Consider the following 22,265-nt stretch of genomic DNA (forward strand, 5'->3'; position numbering starts at 1 on the left):
ACTAAAGAACAAAACTTAAACCAAACACTCACGGGAGGAGGAGCGAAATGCACGCAGAGAGACGCAGAATGAATACCAGGTAACAGAATAATGCAGACTGACATGAAACTAAACAGACGACGCGACAGAGACCACAGGAAAACACAGGGCTTAAATACACGGGGAGTAATCAGGGAATGGGCCACAGGAGGGAGACACAGCTGGGAGCAATAAGGCTAACGAGACAGGGGAGAGGTAAAACTGAACACACTGACATGAGACATGAACTTTCAGAATAAAACAGGAAACTAACAGACAGAGAATCAGACAGGACACTGAATTTGACAGGCAGACTCATGAGCAGACACAATAACACCATGGACAGACAGAGGGAACACAGAGAAGTGGGAGCAGGCAGGCAAAGAACAGAAACCTAACAAATGGCAAAATCACAACAGAATACACACTCGGAATGAACAAAAGCATAAGGAAACACAAAACACTGAGTCCTCAGACTCAGGACCATGACATTAAGTCACAGCTGCAGACTGAGATTCTTGTCTCTGTCTCAGTGCTACTACACACATTTGATGGACTAACAGGTTGTTCCTTCATCTCCTCCATCAGGAACAGAGCCCTCTCTGCCAGGGAACTGCAGCCACCGCTGAACAGCATCATTCCCAAAGTCAACAAGCTTTGCAATAGCTTTAAATGTCTGCATTAAAATGGGAAAGTCTGACACCATTATCCTCAGTCAAAAATCCTTTTTAAGCTGCTGTTTTTCCTAGTTAAGCCTAATTTGTGTGCCCGGGGACATCCAATGTATATTAATAAACATATCTGTGACAAAAGGGATGCTGCTCTGTACAAAAGATTTTAAAAAAAAGTCAAAGTAAACATCTGTCATTTCCGCTATATACAGTATAGTATATAGAGAGACGAGACTACAAGGCTCCAATTACATCAGTGCAAAAAACCAAATAGATATAAGAACAGTAAGAAAATAGATATACACTTTATACACTAAATATAAACAAAAGTACATCTTTGTGTTTCCATTTAAACAGAAAAAAAACTTGGCACAGAAAACAGACAGATGAAATGGGATGGAGAAGGTGTACATAAATTATACAACATACCTGACAATATCACAGTAAATGTGCAATGTACTGTGCGAAAACCTGCACTGATCTGACCTAATTTCTTCCTCATCCTGATTCCTGACCTGGCTAAGGTGGTTCTGGCATCTGACAAGGATTCCTTCTAGGCGTCTCCCTGGTGAGGTGTACTGGCCGTGTACCACCGGGAGGAGGCCCTCGATCAGACCCAGGACCTGAAGGAGTTACCATGGATAAGCTGGAGAGGGAGGGCTGAAGTTTTCTGCTTAGACTGCTGTCCCCGCAACCCGGTCGCAGATAAATGAAATGGGTAGAGCAAGTTTAGTTTGTAAAGCATGCAATTGTTTCCATGCAGGAAATCTATAGCAAAAAGAAGAGATGAGCCCTTCGTCACAGATGGTGTGGTCACCTGCAGGTTCAAGGTCATTGCATCTCCAACCCACATCGATAGCCACTGTACTTGAGGGAAGTTTGGACAATGTTAAACACTTTCTTCAGGCAATTGTATTTGGATCACCTAAATCAGGGGTCCCCAACTCCAAGCCTCGAGGGCCAGTGTCCTGCAGTTTTTAAATGTGTCTTTGATCGAACACAGCTAATTCGAATGGCTAAATTACCTCCTCAACATGTTTTGCAGTTCTCCAGAGGCCTGGTAATGAACTAATCATTTGATTCAGGTGTGTAGACCCAGGGTGAGATCTAAAACCTGCAGGACACTGGCCCTCGAGGCCTGGAGTTGGGGACCCCTGACCTAAATTCATGACAGTAATTCAAGCAGAAATGCCAAGACGGACAAACAAACCATCCTTAACCTCCTTGGACCTGACGTCCACATATGTGGACATCACATTTTGGGTTATTTAGACCAAAAAACTCAACACATTCTTACCAGATAACACCAGCTACAATATTGGTAATATGTGTGTTGTTCAGCAGAACATTGTCCAGTATGTTGGCTGATATACTTTATTTACCTTTGAAAATAAAAGTTGATCTGATTTTAATGAATTACAAGGAGTGTTATAAATTATTATCTTTGAAATAAACATACAGTGCTTATATTAACTGCTGAATTAGAAAAAATAATGTGCTCTTAAAAACACTCATCTATTTAAAGACTACACAAGCTGTGTTAATTATAGTTATACCATAATCCTTTGTGTCAGCATGTGATGTTAAATATACATAAACAGTATGTGTTATCAAATGAAAGTGCAAAACTCTTTGTTAGGAATCTCTACCTCTGATAACAAGTTTCATGCTTTTTCTAACTGAAAAATGAACTGAACTATGCATGAAACCACAATTCCTAAAACATGGATAACAGAAACATGAAACTCAAATAATAATCATCACAAGCACAACAAGAGAACAAGAAAACAATCCATGATGCAAAATTAATCCAAAACATAATAAACTCAAAATACTGGGTCCAACGGACACAGAACCGTGACAGCTACATAGTACTTCAGTTAGAGTCATTGACCTTTTTTTTTTTTTTTTAACAATGTCCATATCTACTCCACTGATTAAAAAGGAGCATAGCCTCGAATGAATAGCCAATTATATGACCCTTGTCCAACATTTAATGGTTCAATTCATTGCCATTTTTTCCCCATTCGCAGTTTTTTACATATATTTTATAAATTAATGTGCACAGTTTGTGTTGTTAGTGTCTTTGTTAATTATCCCGTTTGTCTTTTAACCCTAACATGAAGCACTTTAGTCTTTCAATCAGTTTTTGTTTTCTCAATCTTATAGAATATTTCTTACATTTAAACACAAAACTTTAGGCTGCTTTGGGGATGAAGAGCCATACAGAGAGGAATTAGGCTAGTAACAAATGTGCAAAAATGACCCATACAACTCATGTGCAGTGATTTTTGTGTAACTATTATTAAAAATTGACACATCACCAACTAATTAAACATGAATGACTCAAACAGATTTTACACAGATGTGATGACTAACTGCTAAAAGGTTTTCTGTGGATACAAATGTCTACAAATATTTGTGACATTCTTTTCTTTCACTTACAGATTGGTAAAAAATGTGTGCACGGGTTACCAGACACACACAGGTTACAATATATTTGTGTGCAGTTTTAACATTATATAGTATATTGTTATTAAAAATTATCTAATTTAGTAGCCATAGCCACTACCTTAACAAAACAGACAGGTAAAGTGGCTATCAGGTAATTGCTAATGAGGAGCCAGGTTAACATTTATGTTAACTCTTCAATATTTCAACACTATTAAAACAGGAGCTTTACTCACTGCTGAAACCTCACTGTTTAGCTGCTAGTGAGGGGCGGGGCTGTGTGCCTGTCTGTGGTGATGTGTCAGTTGAAGGAGGCGCTGTTGGTCTTTTTAGTATCAATTATTATCTACTGACTTTTCTTTCTTTTAAAAATCCTCTTTTAAGACTCTGACTGTGCAGGCTTTGTTCAAGTGCTGTTGGAAAACTTGGACATCTGAGCTTTCCTGTGCATTTATGCATAGTGAACTGGTACTTATACAGAACCTTCCTATATTCAAGTTGAGCATTAAATAGCTTTCTACTACAAGTCATTATTCTACCAGTCACACACATTTCTGCAGTGCTCTAATCTGAGCATTTTTATCTGTTCACACACACTCACACTATAGCCTATAAAGGCAAATTAATGTTTTGGATAAGTTAAAGTAACAAGTTGTTCTTGTCAAGAGAATACAGCCAGTCCAAAATGTAGTGCACAGACCACAGAAGACAATTTCTGTCTACAGAGTGTAAATAGAAATGGTTGAATGAAGAAATCAAACAGTAGTTTCTCTGATAATCAAAGCAACAATCAACCAAAAGCTTCAGATAACTCATACTGACTGCAGTAAACAGAGTTACTTTGGAAGAAGAGAAAGTGGAGTGGCGGAGTCTTCATTGTTTTCTGTGCCAATGTGGAACAAACCTCTGATGGTTTTCAGCCATCCCTCTGCAGAGGAGAAACACAACAGTGAGTCAGATCACAGAGTCCTGGTAAATGCATGAAGTCACATGACTCCGATTAAGGTGACTGCTCTGTTTATTTTCTGTCAAAGTATACATCAGTTCTTGTGTTTTTATCACACTAACAGCATTTTCATGTGAGGTCACTAACCTTCACAGAAATATAACTGTCAATATTACTAATGGACATGAATGTGTTCAGCAGGAGCTTTTAGGTCAAATTCTCTTATACTGACCATGAACCAAGAGCACCACCACTTGCTGCTCCAGGGTCTTTCCCTCATTGTCGCAGACGGTGCAGATATAAACACCTCCATCTTCACAGCTAATATTTCTCAGAGTCAGACTGGCATTTCCTGTAGTCCGTGGGTCTTTCTTCATCTCTGTGCGGCGTCGGAACGATTTGTTGTTTTTATGATGCTGTGTCCGACCCTGCTCATATACGATTGCCTTGACTTCTTTATCTTGGATACGTTTCCACTCCACTATGATGTCCTCTCTCTTACATTTTTTGGATTCAAAGGGCAGCAGGACACTTTCTGCACCCTCTGTCACGTCCACTGCTTTGAGCTGGCAAACTGAGAGAGCAGAGAAGAACATCAACTGTAGCAAACAGCAGCAGTAAATCACTTTTTTTTTTTTTTTAAAGAAACGTCTTTCTATAATGTGGATAACAGCAGGCTGTGTGGCTTAGTGGAGATCACATAATCACCTATTGCACGGAAGACTGGGAGGGGATAGAGATCTGTGGGAAGACTGTTTCAGGAAAGGCGTGCCAAAAATCTGTTAATCAGATATGTAAAAAAAAAACAAAATGAAAGAACCATAACCAATGTGTTAATTCATCCTATCATATATTCAGGTTTTATGTGTGAAGATAAAAGTATAGGATACATATAATGCCTGACTGGTGCTGGATTTATTGATATCTGACAGAAAATGTCTGTCTTCTCCATTCAAGGTTAAAGACGTCTTTTTTTTTTTAGTTTGAAATGTATTTTTTTTCCCACTTCATTCTACATGTCTTTGACCTCTTGTAGGAGATTTTATCAGTATAGCATTCTTCCATGAATATGTTTGCTTCTTATCAAGGGCAGCTTTTGTTCTTGTGAAGGCAACTGCACGGACAACATTCATAACTTGAGAAACAAAACTGTAAACAACATCAGTGAGGAACTGAAGGCTGAGCTTGTGGGTATAAATTAGTCTTCTTCCTTTAGGGGTCTCAAAATGGATCATCTGCCTCTTACAGCGTACACCAAACACCACATCTATAGCACTCTCTCTTGGCATGAAGTCCTACTGCTGCTCACTGATCATCACTCTTCTTCTTAGCCTAGCATCAACAACTATTTCCCATATCTTCATAGTATCGCTCTGTAGTTACTGAAGCTCTGCACATTTCCATTGTTCCTGAAAGTCAGTACCAGTATGTGTCATCAGATTTTAAATTGAAACTCTCAACATCCCCACAGGAGCCGGCCAGGTCTGCAACACACAAACACACACACTACCTGCAGTTTTCTTCATCCTTTTATATACAAGGCTCATGAAGACAGCAACAGCAGCAGCCAAGAGAACCAGGGGAATCAGGACAGCTGGGACAACTTTGACCCAGACTGGAGAAGGTCCTGTAAAAAACACAAGCAACCTGAACATCACCCACAGTAGTTTCACTTGTTCCAGCAGTATTTTAGATTTCTGAAATTTTAAAAAATGATTTTTTAGATTCGATGGGGAAATGTGGCATCCTGCAGGATTCCACTTTGGGACCTATTTTGTTTTGTTGTTTTGACTGCCAGCAAGAAAAAGGACTGGCATGTTTTTGTCTAAACTTCTAGCTTACTTATCAGACATGTATATTGTCTGTTTGTATATTATATCGATGAACACTGATTTGTAAATTATTAAAACGCATTAAATGATCAAGATTAAATGTTCTGCTACTCTGTTTTTTTTCCTAAGGCTACTGTTGTGTTTTGTTTTTTACTTTTTATCATGCTTACCTCTTTTATTCAGAGGTAAGCATGATGACATCTTTTCTGGAGGGAACCTTCAATAAACGTTGAAGTTGGTTGAAAACTGTTTGTCAGGCTATTACTGTAGTTGGGTAGTTTTTTTCATCAGCTCTGGTCACTGTTGATGGGCAAAGACACTTTTCATAGCCTGACCTTTGACCTTCAACTGTACTTCAGTTGTGTTCCTGTCCTCTCCGAAGCTGCGGGTGGTGCAGATGTAGGTTCCACTGTCAGAGACTGTAGGGTTTCTCAGAGTGAGGCTCAGGTCTCCAGTCTGCAGGGCTTCCTTCTGGACTGATGTTCTGCTGGTGTAACGAGGGTTTTGGTTTATAATGTCATCGTGTTCCTTGATGAGAGTGTGGATGATTGCAGGATTCAGATCATCACGTCTCCAAACAACTACATCGTCTTTAAATAAAGGAGCAGGAACCTGACAGGGCAGTAGCTCAGAGTCCTCCCCCTCATAGACCTCCACCTCCACCCCTGAGGCATGCTGGGAAACTGGGGATACAGAAACATGTTCACTCAGTTTCTGTTCCACAGAAAACACATATTTAGAGGCGAGGAGATCCAGATCAGGCTCACTAACTAACAAACAATAAGTACATCCAGTTTTCTTGTTTCTCTGTCACTATAGGGAAAAATTTGTGTTTCACCTTATTTAACTTCTGTGTACTGTTGGTGTGTGTGTAACCTTGTAGTGTGCGGATGGAAAACAACTCACTGTAAGCTGTGTTAATAGTTATGATGCACGTTGTGTCTTCATCTCAGGCTGGTGCCTACATGACTGTGAGAAGAAAACTATCTGCATCTAATAAGATAAAGTCTGTCTGTACAAGTCTCTACAATCCAGTTTGGTTTCAATGCTCAGTTTGTTTTATTTTATTTTATTTTATTTATTTATTTTTTTTGGGGGGGGGGGGGGATTTCTTGCTTAATTTCTTTTTTGCTTCCATTTCGCTTCAACCTAAAATAGTCGAAATATTATAGGAATTAAATGTGTGGATGAATGAACCTGACTTTTCAGAAATGTTTCTTTCAGTATGAAAAATGAATGCAAAAATTAGAGAAGAACTGGAACCACTACAGGGCATTTACAACACTCGGGTCAGGAAGAGGGCACACAACATCATCAAGGACCGCACCCACCCACACTGTTCACACTCCTGCCATCTGGCAGCATTACAGGAGGGTAAAAGCAGGGACAACCAGACTAAAAACCAGTTTCTATCCACAGGCCATCAGGCTACTGAATCACTGACTGATTGTTGAACTGTAATTATCTTTAACCTGTAAATTTGCAATTTTGTACATTTATATACAACATAACACAACTTCATACAATATAAACATCTTATTATTGCATATTTATCATATGCAAACATATCACTTGTTTTACGTTATTTATTATTTTCTATGCTCAGAGTTACGTTTATTCTTTATTTTAGTTAGTTGCTATTTAGTTGTGTGAAGGGAACCCACAAATGAAGAATTTCACTTCTCTGTGTAACTACTGTGTTTTGCTGTGTACATGACAATAAACTTCTTGAATCTTGAATCCAGGGCATATTTGGACAAACAAGCTTTAACATCACCCAACCTCACCCACCCACACAAGGTCCTTCCAGAGAAACTGCATTCTGCTACTTTTTCCTACTGTTATTCAAACCAATAAATGACCACAAATTCAGTGCTGAGACAGACTCTGACTTTGTGACGTGTCATGAAATTACATCAGTTCAATCACAAATAACAGTGATCACTACAGAGAAGTGCTTTTCTTGGCATGACATTACATTGCTGTCAGTGAATACCCAAGTATACTGCAAAAAACAGACTCTGCTGTCAGACAGAGACAGATAGAAAAAAGCATGCAAGAGCAGCAATGGTACAACAAAAACAGCCACACTGGTTTACAAAAGGTTTGTTCAGAGTGCAGCCAATAAGAATCAATAATGGAATCAGAACAGGTAAATTCTTATCAATTCCCATCTGTAAATATGATCTGGGTGGGTGAACTTCCATAGGAATCTTGAGCTGTTCTGATTTCCTGGGTCTGAAGAACAGTTGGGCTCTGTTCCAGAAAACAGATCTGACTTTTGGTTCCATGACAAAGATCAGTGTTGATCATTGTCTTACAGTATGCGGCTAAAGCAAACAATGATCACAGTAATGTGCATTAAATGTCTCATTGAGGAGGAGCAGGCTGTAAACCTGTCTTCCTGTCAAAACAGTCACAGACGTTTAATTATGAAGACAAAGCTGGAGAAAGTAATTCTGACTTCACCATGTTCACCAGAGTTCATGAGTAGAAGCATTAAAACGTGACCTCTGTTCTGTAGCGACTGACAATGCAGCCAACAAAAACAGAAATAACTCACTGAATTGCACACAACAGGGGAAAAAGTCTGGTACGTGTGAGATTTCCCACTATTTCTTGAAGTCAGTATGGCAAATACACTATACAGACAAGAGTACCACCTAAAAAAAACACATAGAGAAGCATATCATCCAGTCTTTAAGGAGCTTACTTTGTGCACTATATACTGACCCAGCAGGCCTGTGCCAAATATGTATTTTAATAATAATAATAATAATAATAATAATAATAATAATAATAATAATACAGCTGATTTTTTGTATCAATAACTTCTCAGTAATTCTGAGCAATCATTTCAGTTTGTTTTTGAAGGTTTGATCATATGTAAGCCGTTCTCCGTTTCCCTCTCCTGTGAACAGCTGCTCTAAATCAGATACAAAAACCGGAGCGGAGCAGCAGGAGGGAGACAGAAAGCTCTTACTCCTATTTAAACAGCTGATATATTTTTACACTAAACATCATGAATCAAGGACCAGCTGATCTTACTGTGAGCGAGGATCACAAACACCGGGACGAGCTTCATTTCCCACTACAATCGAATCCAGAACAAGCCGAACCGCTGCGCCGCTCAAAGCAAAAACAAAAAAGCAAAAAAACTTTCTCTTTCACTTTCCATTAGACTTTTGATCCCAATCCCAAGAGACTTAAAATCCCAGTGACTAATGGTATTGGCATAATAGCAATATTGATATGGTTTCACTGCATGTGTAGGCAGGGGTGGTAATATATTTACATTCATGCAGTAACACTTTTACAGTGGACATGAAACACTACATATATAAAAGTTAATGGTGCCCTGCTCTAAAAAACTGTCATAGATTTAAAACTGTCTGTGAACCTCTAGGATGTAAATTAGCATTTATAAACACAGTGTTTCATGTCAAATTTAAAATGTTAATGATATAATAAAATCTGTGATTGTGAATTATTTTCAATATTTAGGAGTGGATTAAAAGATGCATTTAATTTTTGTGACACATCCATTATTAGGATTATTCGGTATTTATAGTGCACTTCTCAACACTGTAACAGGAGTGTATGGTAGCACAAATGTCTACAGTTACACTTTTTCATTGGCTCTGCGGTTCAGTACGGCTGAGCTGAATAGACTGAAGCCTAAATGGTTTTCCTCCTTCATTATCAATAAAGCCTTTCTCTTATAGCATCTCTGACTGTAGTGTTTTCAGTCACAGAGATCATATTTACATAAAGTGGGGCAAAAAAGTATTTAGTCAGCCACCGATTGTGCAAGTTCCCCCATCTAAAATGATGACAGAGGTCAGTAATTTGCACCAGAGGTACACTTCAACTGTGAGAGACAGAATGTGAAAAAAAATCCATGAATCCACATGGTAGGATTTGTAAAGAATTTATTCGTAAATCAGGGTGGAAAATAAGTATTTGGTCAATGACAAAAATACAACTCAATACTTTGTAACATAACCTTTGTTGGCAATAACAGAGGTCAAACGTTTACTATAGGTCTTTACCAGGTTTGCACACACAGTAGCTGGTATTTTGGCCCATTCCTCCATGCAGATCTTCTCGAGAGCAGTGATGTTTTGGGGCTGTCGCCGAGCAACACGGACTTTCAACTCCCGCCACAGATTTTCTATGGGGTTGAGGTCTGGAGACTGGCTAGGCCACTCCAGGACTTTCAAATGCTTCTTACGGAGCCACTCCTTTGTTGCCCGGGCGGTGTGTTTTGGATCATTGTCATGTTGGAAGACCCAGCCTCGTTTCATCTTCAGAGTTCTCACTGATGGAAGGAGGTTTTGGCTCAAAATCTCACGATACATGGCCCCATTCATTCTGTCCTTAACACGGATCAGTCGTCCTGTCCCCTTGGCAGAAAAACAGCCCCATAGCATGATGTTTCCACCCCCATGCTTCACAGTAGGTATGGTGTTCTTGGGATGCAACTCAGTATTCTTCTTCCTCCAAACACGACGAGTTGAGTTTATACCAAAAAGTTCTACTTTGGTTTCATCTGACCACATGACCTTCTCCCAATCCTCTGCTGTATCATCCATGTGCTCTCTGGCAAACTTCAGACGGGCCTGGACATGCACTGGCTTCAGCAGCGGAACACGTCTGGCACTGCGGGATTTGATTCCCTGCCGTTGTAGTGTGTTACTGATGGTGACCTTTCTTACTTTGGTCCCAGCTCTCTGCAGGTCATTCACCAGGTCCCCCCGTGTGGTTCTGGGATCTTTGCTCACCGTTCTCATGATCATTTTGACCCCACGGGATGAGATCTTGCGTGAAGCCCCAGATCGAAGGAGATTATCATCCATCCATCCATCCATTCATCTTCATCCGCTTTATCTGGGGCCGGGTCGCGGGGGCAGCAGCCTAAGCAAAGAGGCCCAGACCTCCCTCTCCCCAGCCACCTCCTCCAGCTTATCCGGGGGAATACCAAGGCGTTCCCAGGCCAGCCGAGAGATATAATCTCTCCAGCGTGTCCTGGGTCTGCCCCGGGGCCTCCTCCCAGTGGGACATGCCTGGAACACCTCACCCAGGAGGCGCCCAGGGGGCATCCTTGTCAGATGCCCGAACCACCTCAGCTGGCTCCTTTCGATGTGGAGCAGCAGCTGCTCTACTCTGAGCCCCTCCCGGATGGCCGAACTTCTCACCCTATCTCTAAGGGAGAGGCCAGCCACCCTTCGGAGGAAGCTCATTTCTGCCGCTTGTATCCGCGATCTCGTTCTTTCGGTCACTACCCACAGCTCGTGGCCATAGTTGAGGGTAGGGATCGACCGGTAAATTGAGAGCTTCGCGTTTACACTCAGCTCCCTCTTCACCACGACGGACCGGTGCAGCGTCTGCATTACTGCAGCTGCAGCCCCAATCCGTCTGTCAATCTCCGGCTCCCTTCTCCCATCACTCGCGAACAAGACCCCGAGATACTTGAACTCCTCCACTTGGGGCAGGAACTCATCCCCGACCCGGAGTGGGCACTCCACCCTTTTCTGGCTGAGAACCATGGCCTCAGATTTGGAGGTGCTGATCCTCATTCCCGCTGCTTCACACTCGGCTGCGAACCATTCCAGTGCGAGCTGGAGGCCCTCACCCAATGAAGCCAACAGAACCACATCATCTGCAAAAATCAGAGATGAGATTCTGAGGCCACCAAAGCGAAAGCCCTCCGCCACTTGGCTGCACCTAGAAATCCTGTCCATAAAAATTATGAACAGAACCGGAGACAAAGGGCAGCCCTGGCGGAGCCCATCACCCACCGGGAACGAGTCCGACTTATTGCCGGCAATGCGAACCAAGCTCTTGCAACGGACAGACAGACACCCCATACTCCCGCAACACCTCCCACAGGACACCCCGAGGGACACGGTCGAATGCCTTCTCCAAGTCCACAAAACACATGTAGACTGGTTGGGCAAACTCCCATGCACCCTCAAGTATCCTGGAGAGGATAAAGAGCAGGTCCAGTGTTCCACGACCAGGACGAAAACCGCATTGTTCCTCCTGTATCCGAGGTTCGACTAGCGGACGAACTCTCCTTTCCAGCACCCTGGCATAGACTTTCCCAGGGAGGCTGAGGAGTGATTATCAGTGGTCTTGTATGTCTTCCATTTTCTGATGATTGCTCCCACAGTTGATTTTTTCACACCAAGCTGCTTGCCTATTGTAGATTCACTCTTCCCAGTCTGGTGCAGGTCTACAATACTTTTCCTGGTGTCCTTCGAAAGCTCTTTGGTCTTGGCCATGGCGGAGTTTGGAGTCTGACTGTTTGAGGCTGTGGACAGGTGTCTTTTATACAGATGATGAGTTCAAACAGGTGCCATTCATACAGATAACGAGTGGGGGACAGAAAAGCTTCTTACAGGAGACGTTACAGGTCTGTGAGAGCCAGAGATTTTCCTTGTTTGAGGTGACCAAATACTTATTTTCCACCCTGATTTACGAATAAATTCTTTACAAATCCTACCATGTGAATTCATGGATTTTTTTTTCACATTCTGTCTCTCACAGTTGAAGTGTACCTCTGGTGCAAATTACTGACCTCTGTCATCATTTTAAGTGGGGGAACTTGCACAATTGGTGGCTGACTAAATACTTTTTTGCCCCACTGTATTAACATATTGAGCCTCATCAGGGGCATCACAAAGATGTTGTTCAAAAGGTGTAATCCAGATACCAACAGGAAACTTGACTACCAAAATACACTTTTCAGAATGCTCCAGCGCACGGCTCTCCTCTCCAAATTGTCATGAGCCGAGGAAGCGTGTGGTGTTTTTCCGCTCTCATCCTGTGTCTACCTGTGTCTGCCCTGGTTTCTCACCTGCCATCCATTGATGACAATGCGCTTAAGCCCAGCGCAGTCATCTATTCTCTGCCAGTTTGTCAGCTACCTCTGGTGGTAACCAGGCATTGTTGCATCCTGTTTCTGTGTTCATTCACTGTACTTACCTCTAGTTTCCTTGTCAAGTTGCCGCTTTAGTCACCTGCAGCTCAGTTATCTGGATGCTGGTCTCCTTGGTAAGATTCTCTGCATCTCTCTGCAACCCGCTGCATTCTTACACAAGGTTTAAGAGTGTTTCTGGGAATTTTTGACCATTTTTGAGGTCAGACATTGATGTTTGATGAAAAGTCCTGGCTAAGAGTCTCAAATTCAAATTCAAATTTCAAATTTCAAATTTTTATTTGTCACGTACACAGTCATACACAGTACGATATGTAGTGAAATGCTTGGACAACTGCTCGTGACCTAAAGAAAACAAAAAAGGAAAAGGCTATGAATAAGAAAGGAAATAAATATGAAAAATTAAAAAGGGTAAATTTAACTAGGAAGGAATAAAATATAAATTAAGGTTAAAAATGAAATAACTGTACAACACAAATTAGAATGAAGGGTAAATTTAACTGGGAGAATAAGATAAAATATATAAATTAAAGTTGAAAATAAAATAACTGTACAACAAAATACACAATACACAATATAGAACTATATAAGAATGTATGAAGAAATCTAAATATAAATAAATATATACACAATAACAGCAGCTGTACAAGTATTAACCGGAAATGAAGAATATAGTGACCAGTGTTGTGCAAAACCAAAGTCCAGAAAGTCCAGTGTGTGTGTAAGAACCATATGTGTGGGTCAGTACTGTGTGGTGGTGTGATTGAGAGACCGTATCGCCTGCGGGAAGAAGCTCCTCCTCAGTCTCTCTGTGTTGGTCTTCAGGGAGCGGAATCGCTTTCCTGACCTCAACAGAGAGAACAGTCTGTTGTTGGGATGGCTGAGGTCCTTCACGATCTTCCTGGCCTTGGTCCGGCACCGCCTGCTGTAGATTGAGTGCAGGTCAGGGAGCTCGGAGCGGATGGTGCGCTCAGCTGACCGCACAACCCTCTGTAGAGCTCGTCTGTCCTGCATGGTGCTGTTCCCGAACCAGGTTAAGATGTTTCCCGCCAGGATGCTCTCTATGGTGCACGAGTAAAAGTTCCTGAGCACCTTGGAGGGCAGTTGGAAGTCTCTCAAGCGTCTGAGGTGGTAGAGACGCTGTCGGGCCTTTTTCACCACGGTGTTGATGTGACAGGACCATGACAGGTCCTGCGTGATGTGAACTCCGAGGTATTTGAAGCTGTCCACTCTCTCCACTGGGCACTCGTTGATGACGGGGGTCTGGTAGTTCCTCTCCTGCTTAGTGCTGAAGTCCACTATCAGCTCCTTTGTCTTACTGACGTTTAGAAGGAGGTTGTTCCTCTGGCACCAGTTCTCCAGATTCCTAATCTCCTTCAGGTAGGCCGTCTCGTTGTTATCAGAGATCAGGCCCACCACGACGGTGTCGTCAGCAAACTTGATGATGGTGGTGGAGCTGGTAGTGGCCACACAGTCATATGTGTACAAAGAGTACAGCAGGGGGCTCAGAACACACCCCTGGGGGGCTCCAGTGCTGAGAGTGGTGGAGGCTGAGACATGTCCGCCCATCCTTACTGCCTGTGGTCTGCCAGTTAGGAAGTTGGAGATCCACTGACACATAGATGAGCTGAGTCCCAGATGCTCCAGCTTGGTGGTGAGTGTGGAGGGAATTATGGTGTTAAATGCAGAGCTGTAGTCTATGAAGAGCATTTTAACATAATTCCCCCTTCTAGTGTCCAAGTGAGTGAGTGATGTGTGGAGGAGATGAGAGATGGCATCGTCTGTGGAACGATTTGGACGGTAAGCGAACTGTAGTGGGTCCAGTGTGTCTGGTAGTGAAGAAATGATGAAGTCTCTGACCAGGCGTTCAAAGCACTTCATCACTACTGAGGTGAGGGCTACAGGGCGATAGTTATTGAGAGAAGCAGGGTGGGGTTTCTTCGGGACAGGAACAATGATGGACTCTTTGAAGCATGTGGGGATCACCGACTGAGATAAAGAGATGTTGAATATCTCAGTGAACACAGGAGCTAGCTGGTATGCGCAGTCTCTTAGGATACGACCTGGGATGCCGTCTGGTCCTGCTGCTTTCCTGGTGTTCACTCTCTTGAAGGCTCTCCTTACTGCATGCTCGGAGATGACGAGCACGTTTCCGGTGCTGGCAGTATCTTCCTGTCTGCAGCCGTTAGCGCCGCTAACACTGGCATTGTTGGAGACCTTAGCTGCAGCCTCGAAGCGAGCATAGAAAGTGTTCAGCTCGTCTGCCAGAGTCACGGCCGCGTTCGTCATACCGGTTGTTGGTGCTTTATAGTCCGTTATTGTCCTTAGTCCCCGCCACAGGCTCCTAGAGTCACTCTGTTGGAGTTGTGACTCTAGTTTCCTCCCGTAGCGCTGCTTCGCCTCTTTCACCGCCCTCCGCACGTTATATGACGCGGCTTTGTACGGGTCCATGTCCCCCGTCATGAGTCCCGTGTTGTAGGCAGCGGTGCGGGATCTCAGAGCGTTGCGGATGGTTTTATCCACCCACGGCTTCTGGTTGGGAAACGTTGTGATAGTCTTTGTCTCCACGGTATCATCCGCTAGTTTCCCGATGAATCCCACAACCGCTTCCGTAAACACGTTGACGTCATCGTCGGAGCTGTTTCTGAACATGCCCCAGTCTGCGTCATCGAGTGCGTCCTGTAACGCGGCCACCGATTGATCCGTCCAGCGCGCGACCTTCCTCTGAACCGGAACTTCCTGTTTTAGCCTTTGTTTGTATTTTGGCATGAGGAAGATGGCGGCGTGATCAGATTTGCCAAACGGGGGGCGGGATTGTGCCTTGTAGCCGTCCTTGACCGTAGTGTAGCAGTGGTCCAGTGTCCTTTCACCCCTGGTGGGGCAGGTGATGTGTTGATAAAAGTTCGGCGCTGCGCGTTTGAGGTTGGCGCTATTAAAGTCCCCCGTCACAATAAGCGCAGCGTCCCGGTGTTGTGTCTGGTGCTGTGTGAGTGCCTCATGCAGCTCGCATAAGGCGGTGACCGTGTCCGCTTGTGGTGGAATATAAACGGCACTTACAATGACCGATGTAAATTCCCGAGGTAGATAAAAAGGACGACACATGATGGACAGTAGTTCCAGATTTGGTGTGCAGGAGCGTGTGAGAGGAACAACGTTCGCACTGTTGCACCAGTTGTTGTTCACCATTAAACACACGCCGCCTCCCCTTGACTTCCCCGAGTCCCGTGTCCTGTCCATGCGGTGAACCGAGAAGAACTCGGCCGGCTGGATGGCGTGGTCCGGCACCGCTGGGTTCAGCCATGTCTCGGTGAAGCAGAGGAGATTGCAGTCCCGAATGTCTCTCTGGAACTTTATCCTGGCCCTGAGGTCGTCAAGCTTGTGACTGGACGTTGGCGAGCAGGATGCTAGGCAGAGGTGTGCGGTGTGCACGAGCTCTCAGCCTGTTCCTGACGCCGGCTCGCTTCCCTCTAGGCCGCCGCCGCTTCCCTTTGTTCTCCCTCGAGATCTCACTCGGCCAGCTCGGATCCGGAGTTAAAAACTTCGAATTGTGAGTACATTGTATACCAATAGAAACAAGAGTGTCACTGTCATACCTAATGTACCCAATGGTGATGATTTTGCCGATTTAGAAACGCTGAAAACTAACTTAAAAAACAAAGACAAAGAAAAAGTGGTCGGAGCAGTCGTGACGGCAGCCGACCTCACCGGCGCCATCTTATGATCTATGATCTTATGAGTCTCCACTCTATTTCATCCCAAAGGTGATAAAGCTGAATAGAACATAGAATATGTCGCCATATAATCCTATAATATACACACAGCTGTACAAATTATCGTTTCCATGGAATATTCTAATTGTATTTTGTGATGATGGCAGATAACAAGATTCTGTGAATTATTCCATGCTTGTTTTACAGCATTGAAAGCACAGGCAGTGGCTATATTGTTATTCTTCATCACTAACTCCCTGAGTCAGGAGTGGGTAATTTGTGGACCTTGTACCTTTGTCAAAGTCTCTTATGAAAATAAACAACAATCTAATGTTACTTCTAGACCGTTTTCTGTTGATAGTAGACTTTCCCTCTGTTGAACAGTTTCTTTTATGCTGTGCTCTAAATGTGCTTGAGTGCAGAAATCCAGTTAAATTCACCTATTAAAAAAAAGCAAACATGCACACATTAAATTCAAAGTAAATGCAATTTATCTCTTAGTGTACCTTTAAAATGTGTAAAGGACATTTAGTGTATGACGCATCTGTGTTTCTGACTTTGCTCCGGCCATCATTAGAGGTTAACACCATCAGAGCTCTGCTGCTGTTGCTGTACCCACATTCTCACCAAAACACTTCCCCTTCATTTCTCAGAAGAAAATAATGCAATGAGGAACAAACATGTGTCACAGCAAAGAAATGCCATCTTAACTTCATGACTACTCTTAGACATCAACAGCCAATTTCTGTTGAAGTTTTCTCTTCCTCAGCATAAATTCTGAAAACGAAATAAGAACATATCCTGGTGAAAAAGTAATAAGAGCTACAAGTATTTACACAATCGCATTCATCATCTTCTCTTTTTTAAGGCACCAAATACATCACTGTGACAAATGCACTGTTTGGCTGTGGTTAGCAGAGATGGGCAGTAACGCGTTACTTGTAACGCGTTACTGTAATCCGATTACTTTTTTCAAGTAACTAGTAAAGTAAGGGATTACTATTGCAAAAACGGTAATTAGATTACCGTTACTTTCCCGTAGGAACGCTGCGTTACTGCGTTACTAAAACCGTGATTTTTTTGCGAGAATGTCTCATGACAGTGACGTAAGCGAGTGCGCCGTTAGTGACAACAGCTGTGTGCAGATCAACAATGGATCATATATCGAGTGCGGGAGAGAGTATGAGCGTGCAGCGTTTAAAGCGTGGAAGTACTGACCTTACTTTGAGTTTGATTCCATAAAAAGTGACAAAAACATTAGCGTCCATTAGCATTGTGCGTGGGAAGAAAACATCTTTTTACAGCGAAAAAAAACCCTAAACTTCCAAGCAAGCTCCGAGTGCGCAACGACGTAATGGGAAACTCACAGAGAAACTGCCGTATCCTTCCACTGACCGCTGCGGCACACCTGCACCAGGGTAAACCTCCGCCTACCCAACTCCTGCTGTACAGGTGAAAATAGAGCAACAGGACCGCTAGTCTTTGATTTTATTTATTTTCTGCTGTGTTTTACTTGCATCTATTTGAAAGAGTGAGTGTAAACACAAAAAAAAAAAAATAATTTTATGTGCTGGAATGTGCAGAAAATAGGTTTAAATATTAAACAAATTTCTTCCAGTCAGAGAATGTTGCATATAATTAAATTTTTGCTTGATGCATAAAGTTAAAAGATTAAAATTAATAAAACTATAAAAGTTTTAAAAAGAGACTTTTCCATTTGATTACATTTTGTATGATGGATTATGCAGAAAAAGTAGAATTGGGCTGAAAGATCTATCACTTTATCACCTACTCAGGTTGTAAATCGTGTTTTTAAAAAGTAACTAAGTAACTAAGTAATTAATTACTTTTGAAAATAAGTAATCAGTAAAGTAACGGGATTACTTTTTGGGGGAAGTAATCAGTAATTAGTTACTGATTACTTTTTTCAAGTAACTTGACCAACACTGGTGGTTAGTTATTCATTTTAAATTTACAGAGTCATTGACAGCCTGGGGCCCGTTCTTCGTACGTCGCTTACTACATCCAAGATCAAATGACACATCCAAGATCAAATCATCGCGCTAACCGTGAGCTCGCTAATCCGGTTCCCCGAACACACCTGCTGTTGACGATTACTACAGCTGGACGCAGGAATGTGACATCACTGGGTGTCGTAAAAGGGGCTACGCATCGATAGTAGAAACATTGATCGGCAACCTGCTGATTGGTCGGCGAAAATGTCCAAGGGGCGTGCTCGGTATTTTCCGGCAGCAGAGCAAGAACTCATGAGTGAGGGATTTCAGGAGTTTCAGAGTTTAATTAAAACGCAAGAGAACACTGCAAAGGCTGCAAAAGCAAGGAGAGAGGGCTGGCAGAAAGTTGCTGACAAATCAAACTCGTAGGTAATTTAATAATAATAATAATAATGGATTGGGTTTATATAGCGCTTTCCAAGGCACCCAAAGCGCTTTACGATACCACTATTCATTCACTCCCACATTCACACACTGGTGGAGGCAGCTACGGTTGTAGCCAGGCTGCCATATCGCGCCATCGGCCCCTCTGGCCAACACCAGTAGGCGGTAGGGTAGATCTATCATATGACACTATATTGTCCAATATCATATTATATTATATTATATTATAATATGTTATATTATATCCCCTTTCACATTAGAGCCACAACAGGACCCACAAGAACATGGGAACAAGTAAAAGTGGAATACAGGAGTATTCTACAGAATGGTAATATTTATCTCTTAGATTGCTTTGCGTCTCTTGGCAAGGTAATACTGGCCTGTAATACTCTGTTAGTTTGTTCATAACAGCAACCAAGAAAAGGGCAGAGGAAAAAAAGACAGGTGGTGGTCCTGCACCCCCTCGTCAACAAGTTGGTTAAGTAAATAATACCCTCACGGGAATATCGATATCTCTCTATGAGCACACTGTCGCGCTGAGCTAAAGGATCCTGTCTGTCCCGCAATATACGCTGAATTCTGAGGACTCTCCTTATCAATCTTGCACCTTCCGCAATGGGTTGGTCGCGTATACGGACAGGACATGGCTGCGACAGGCTTCCCAAATCCACCTTCGCTTTTATAGCCGTGGTCTCTCATCTTGATTACACGAAGTAATTTACAATTACTACTCTGAAATATGAATTACATCTGTAATAATCACATACATGTAATAGAATGTTAATAGTACATTTCCCTTTTTTAGGAAATGACCTGTATGTATCTGTGTGACATCAATAAAAGGATCAAGTGCTGCATTATCTTTAGTTACATTGATAATATTTATTTATGGTGAAACAGTGGAAAAATATCGCTGTTGCTTTCGTATAAATGAAGCGGACATACCTGCGTGGCCGCGATCTAATCCTGTTTACATAAAGTAAACCTGCTCCCGAGCAGGTTTACGCTTACGGCTCTGTTGCTATGACAGCAAGTCCCGGATGAGCTTCGGGGAACCGACTGATCCAGGATCACGCGAAATCGTCAACAATCTAATCCGGCTAACCTACTTAGCGAGGTACGAAGAACGGGCCCCTGGTGTGACCGCTGACCTCTGTAATATTGTTTGCTTCAGATGCTGATTATAAACAACAGAAGATTAAGAATTGAAATTGTCAAAGTAAGGACTCTCTATATTTTTATGAACAGTTACAGTGAGGTGGTGAGATGATAACCACAGGAAGTCAGCACAGCCTCTACATGAAGCTCTGTTTCAGAGACTGTGACTGTCATTTTTGTGAAAAGCAGGAAGGAGAAAGACAGACAATGACGGCTCAGTTCAAATGGATTAAAGTCTTTTCATCAGTTTTACTAATGCTTCAAGTAACAGGTAAGAATACAAATACATTTATAAATGAAATTAGAAAAGTCAAGTTTACACAGTTGATTTGATTTTATCTTCACAGCAGCAGCAGTTGAGTTTATTATCAGGGATGAAGGTGAGGTCACTTTGTCATGTGAAAATGTGACAGATGATCAAGATAAATGTGACAGAACTCACTGGCTCTTCAGTAAATCAAACACAGTGACAATAACACTGTTTGAACACGGGGAGATTCACCAAGAGGCCAAAAATAAATCAGACTGAGTGTTACAGCAAAATGTTCTCTGGTTATAAAGAAGCTCACAGCTGAGGATGTTGGTCAGTACACCTGCAGAAGGTTCAACAAATCAGGACAAAAAGAAGATTCAGACTCTGTAGCTGAGCTGTCTGTTGTTAACCGTGAGTATTTCATCATAATGTTTTCAGATTGTTTGAACATCAAACTGAAACATTACAATAACTATAATTACAGTGATGATTACTGTAAATGTTATTCTTGTTCTCTTTTCTTTAACAGTAACTGAACATAAGGATGATGACACAGTGACATTAAACTGCTCTGTGTCCACATATAAAGAATGTAAATACACTGTGAAGTGGCTCTATGGTAACAAAGACCTGAGGATGTCACAGTCTGCCTGCTCAGCCAGTGTGATCTTTACAAGATTTGATCACATTTACACATCCAAGAGTTCTGAGATGTTGAAGTGCCAAGTGACACATGGTGGAGACGTGCAGGAATTTATCTTCAGGATTCTATCATTTGATCAAGAAACACATGAGAATGCAAGTCAGTTCATACAATAACTTTATCTGTTATGAAATGTAAACTGTTCTATGTGATTTTAAGATTTCATTTACTGATTTTTACTTTGAGAGTGTCCTCAAAAGACAAAATAGCAGCACTGTTCTGTGTTTAATCAGGCTTACGTTATCATGATAGAGAAACACTAGTCTTGTGTTCCTTATGAGCAGGCAGGGAATCTAATAGCTATTGAATCCCTGAAATCAGGCCGTGTGACTTAAGTGCTACTAACTGTTCGTACTCCTCGCTAGACCCCAGCAGCTCTTCTTCCCGAGGCACCACCACACAAAAAATGACTCTCTTTATCACTTCTGAGGGGTTGAAGGCTGCTGATCTAATATTTGCTCACATTGTTCTGTCATAATGGATTCAATGGGGAGAGTGTGATGTCTGAGCAAAAAAAACTAAACACAATCTAAAAAACAATAGAGATTAGCTCAACATATCATGGCGGACACCAAGTACTGAGACAATGACTAACATACGAACTTGACAGAGAAGGGAAGGAAAAAGAACAAAAGACTAAACCAAATAACCTCAAAACAGACTTGAGACTCAAGCTACTTGAACAAATGTTACCCAAGTACAAACAAACTAAGAACCACACGGAGCATTAAATACTACAGAGAATTCAAAAGTAAGTAAACCTGTATTCATAAAATTCAGCGCTTTCAATAACTTCATCTGTTACGACTATTAAACTATTCTGTGTGGTTTTAAGATGTCATTTGCATTTATACACTTTGAGGAATATCCTGCAGAGAGGTTGTAATGGGGGCAGAAGCAAAAAGAGAAGTCAGGTTCATGATGTTATAGATCTACAGCAACATAGATTTTATCTAAACATAACCAGAATCTTCCATTTGATTGTTGAGGGGGCTTTTGTTGAGAAAAGAACAGAAAACTATATTTAAAGTATTTTAATGTGTTTTTTATTTTCTTTCCAGGCTGGTGCTGGTGGAGGTTCATCATTGTGGCTGTGGGTGTAGCAACACTCATAACAGCTGCTGTGGTCATCCACATTTGGACAAGAGCAGCAGGTGAGAACATTCACATTTAAATGGGAA

General features: G+C 42.2%; 1 protein-coding gene and 1 long non-coding RNA gene across 2 annotated transcripts; one reads left to right on the forward strand and one right to left on the reverse strand.

Moving 5' to 3' along the window:
- Positions 1–1,889: 1,889 nt before the first annotated feature.
- Positions 1,890–16,575, reverse strand: LOC146692411 (uncharacterized). The gene is made up of 5 exons (XM_085433422.1): positions 16,567–16,575; positions 6,254–6,725; positions 5,594–5,713; positions 4,319–4,660; positions 1,890–4,068 (listed from the first exon to the last, which is right to left on the reverse strand). The coding sequence occupies exons 1-5, from the start codon at positions 16,573–16,575 to the stop codon at positions 3,977–3,979; spliced, it is 1,035 nt and encodes a 344-aa protein (XP_085289548.1). The 3' UTR covers positions 1,890–3,976.
- A 4,080-nt stretch (positions 16,576–20,655) lies between these two features.
- LOC146692412 (uncharacterized) lies at positions 20,656–22,233 on the forward strand. The gene is made up of 3 exons (XR_014915183.1): positions 20,656–20,792; positions 20,911–21,183; positions 22,146–22,233. It is a non-coding gene; the product is annotated as an uncharacterized LOC146692412 (long non-coding RNA).
- Positions 22,234–22,265: the final 32 nt, after the last annotated feature.

This window comes from Copadichromis virginalis, linkage group LG15 (assembly GCF_057382275.1).
Source record: "Copadichromis virginalis isolate Kocher_CV1m ecotype Utaka linkage group LG15, C_Virginalis_male_GT1.1, whole genome shotgun sequence".
In the NCBI taxonomy this organism is placed as follows: Eukaryota; Metazoa; Chordata; class Actinopteri; order Cichliformes; family Cichlidae; genus Copadichromis; species Copadichromis virginalis.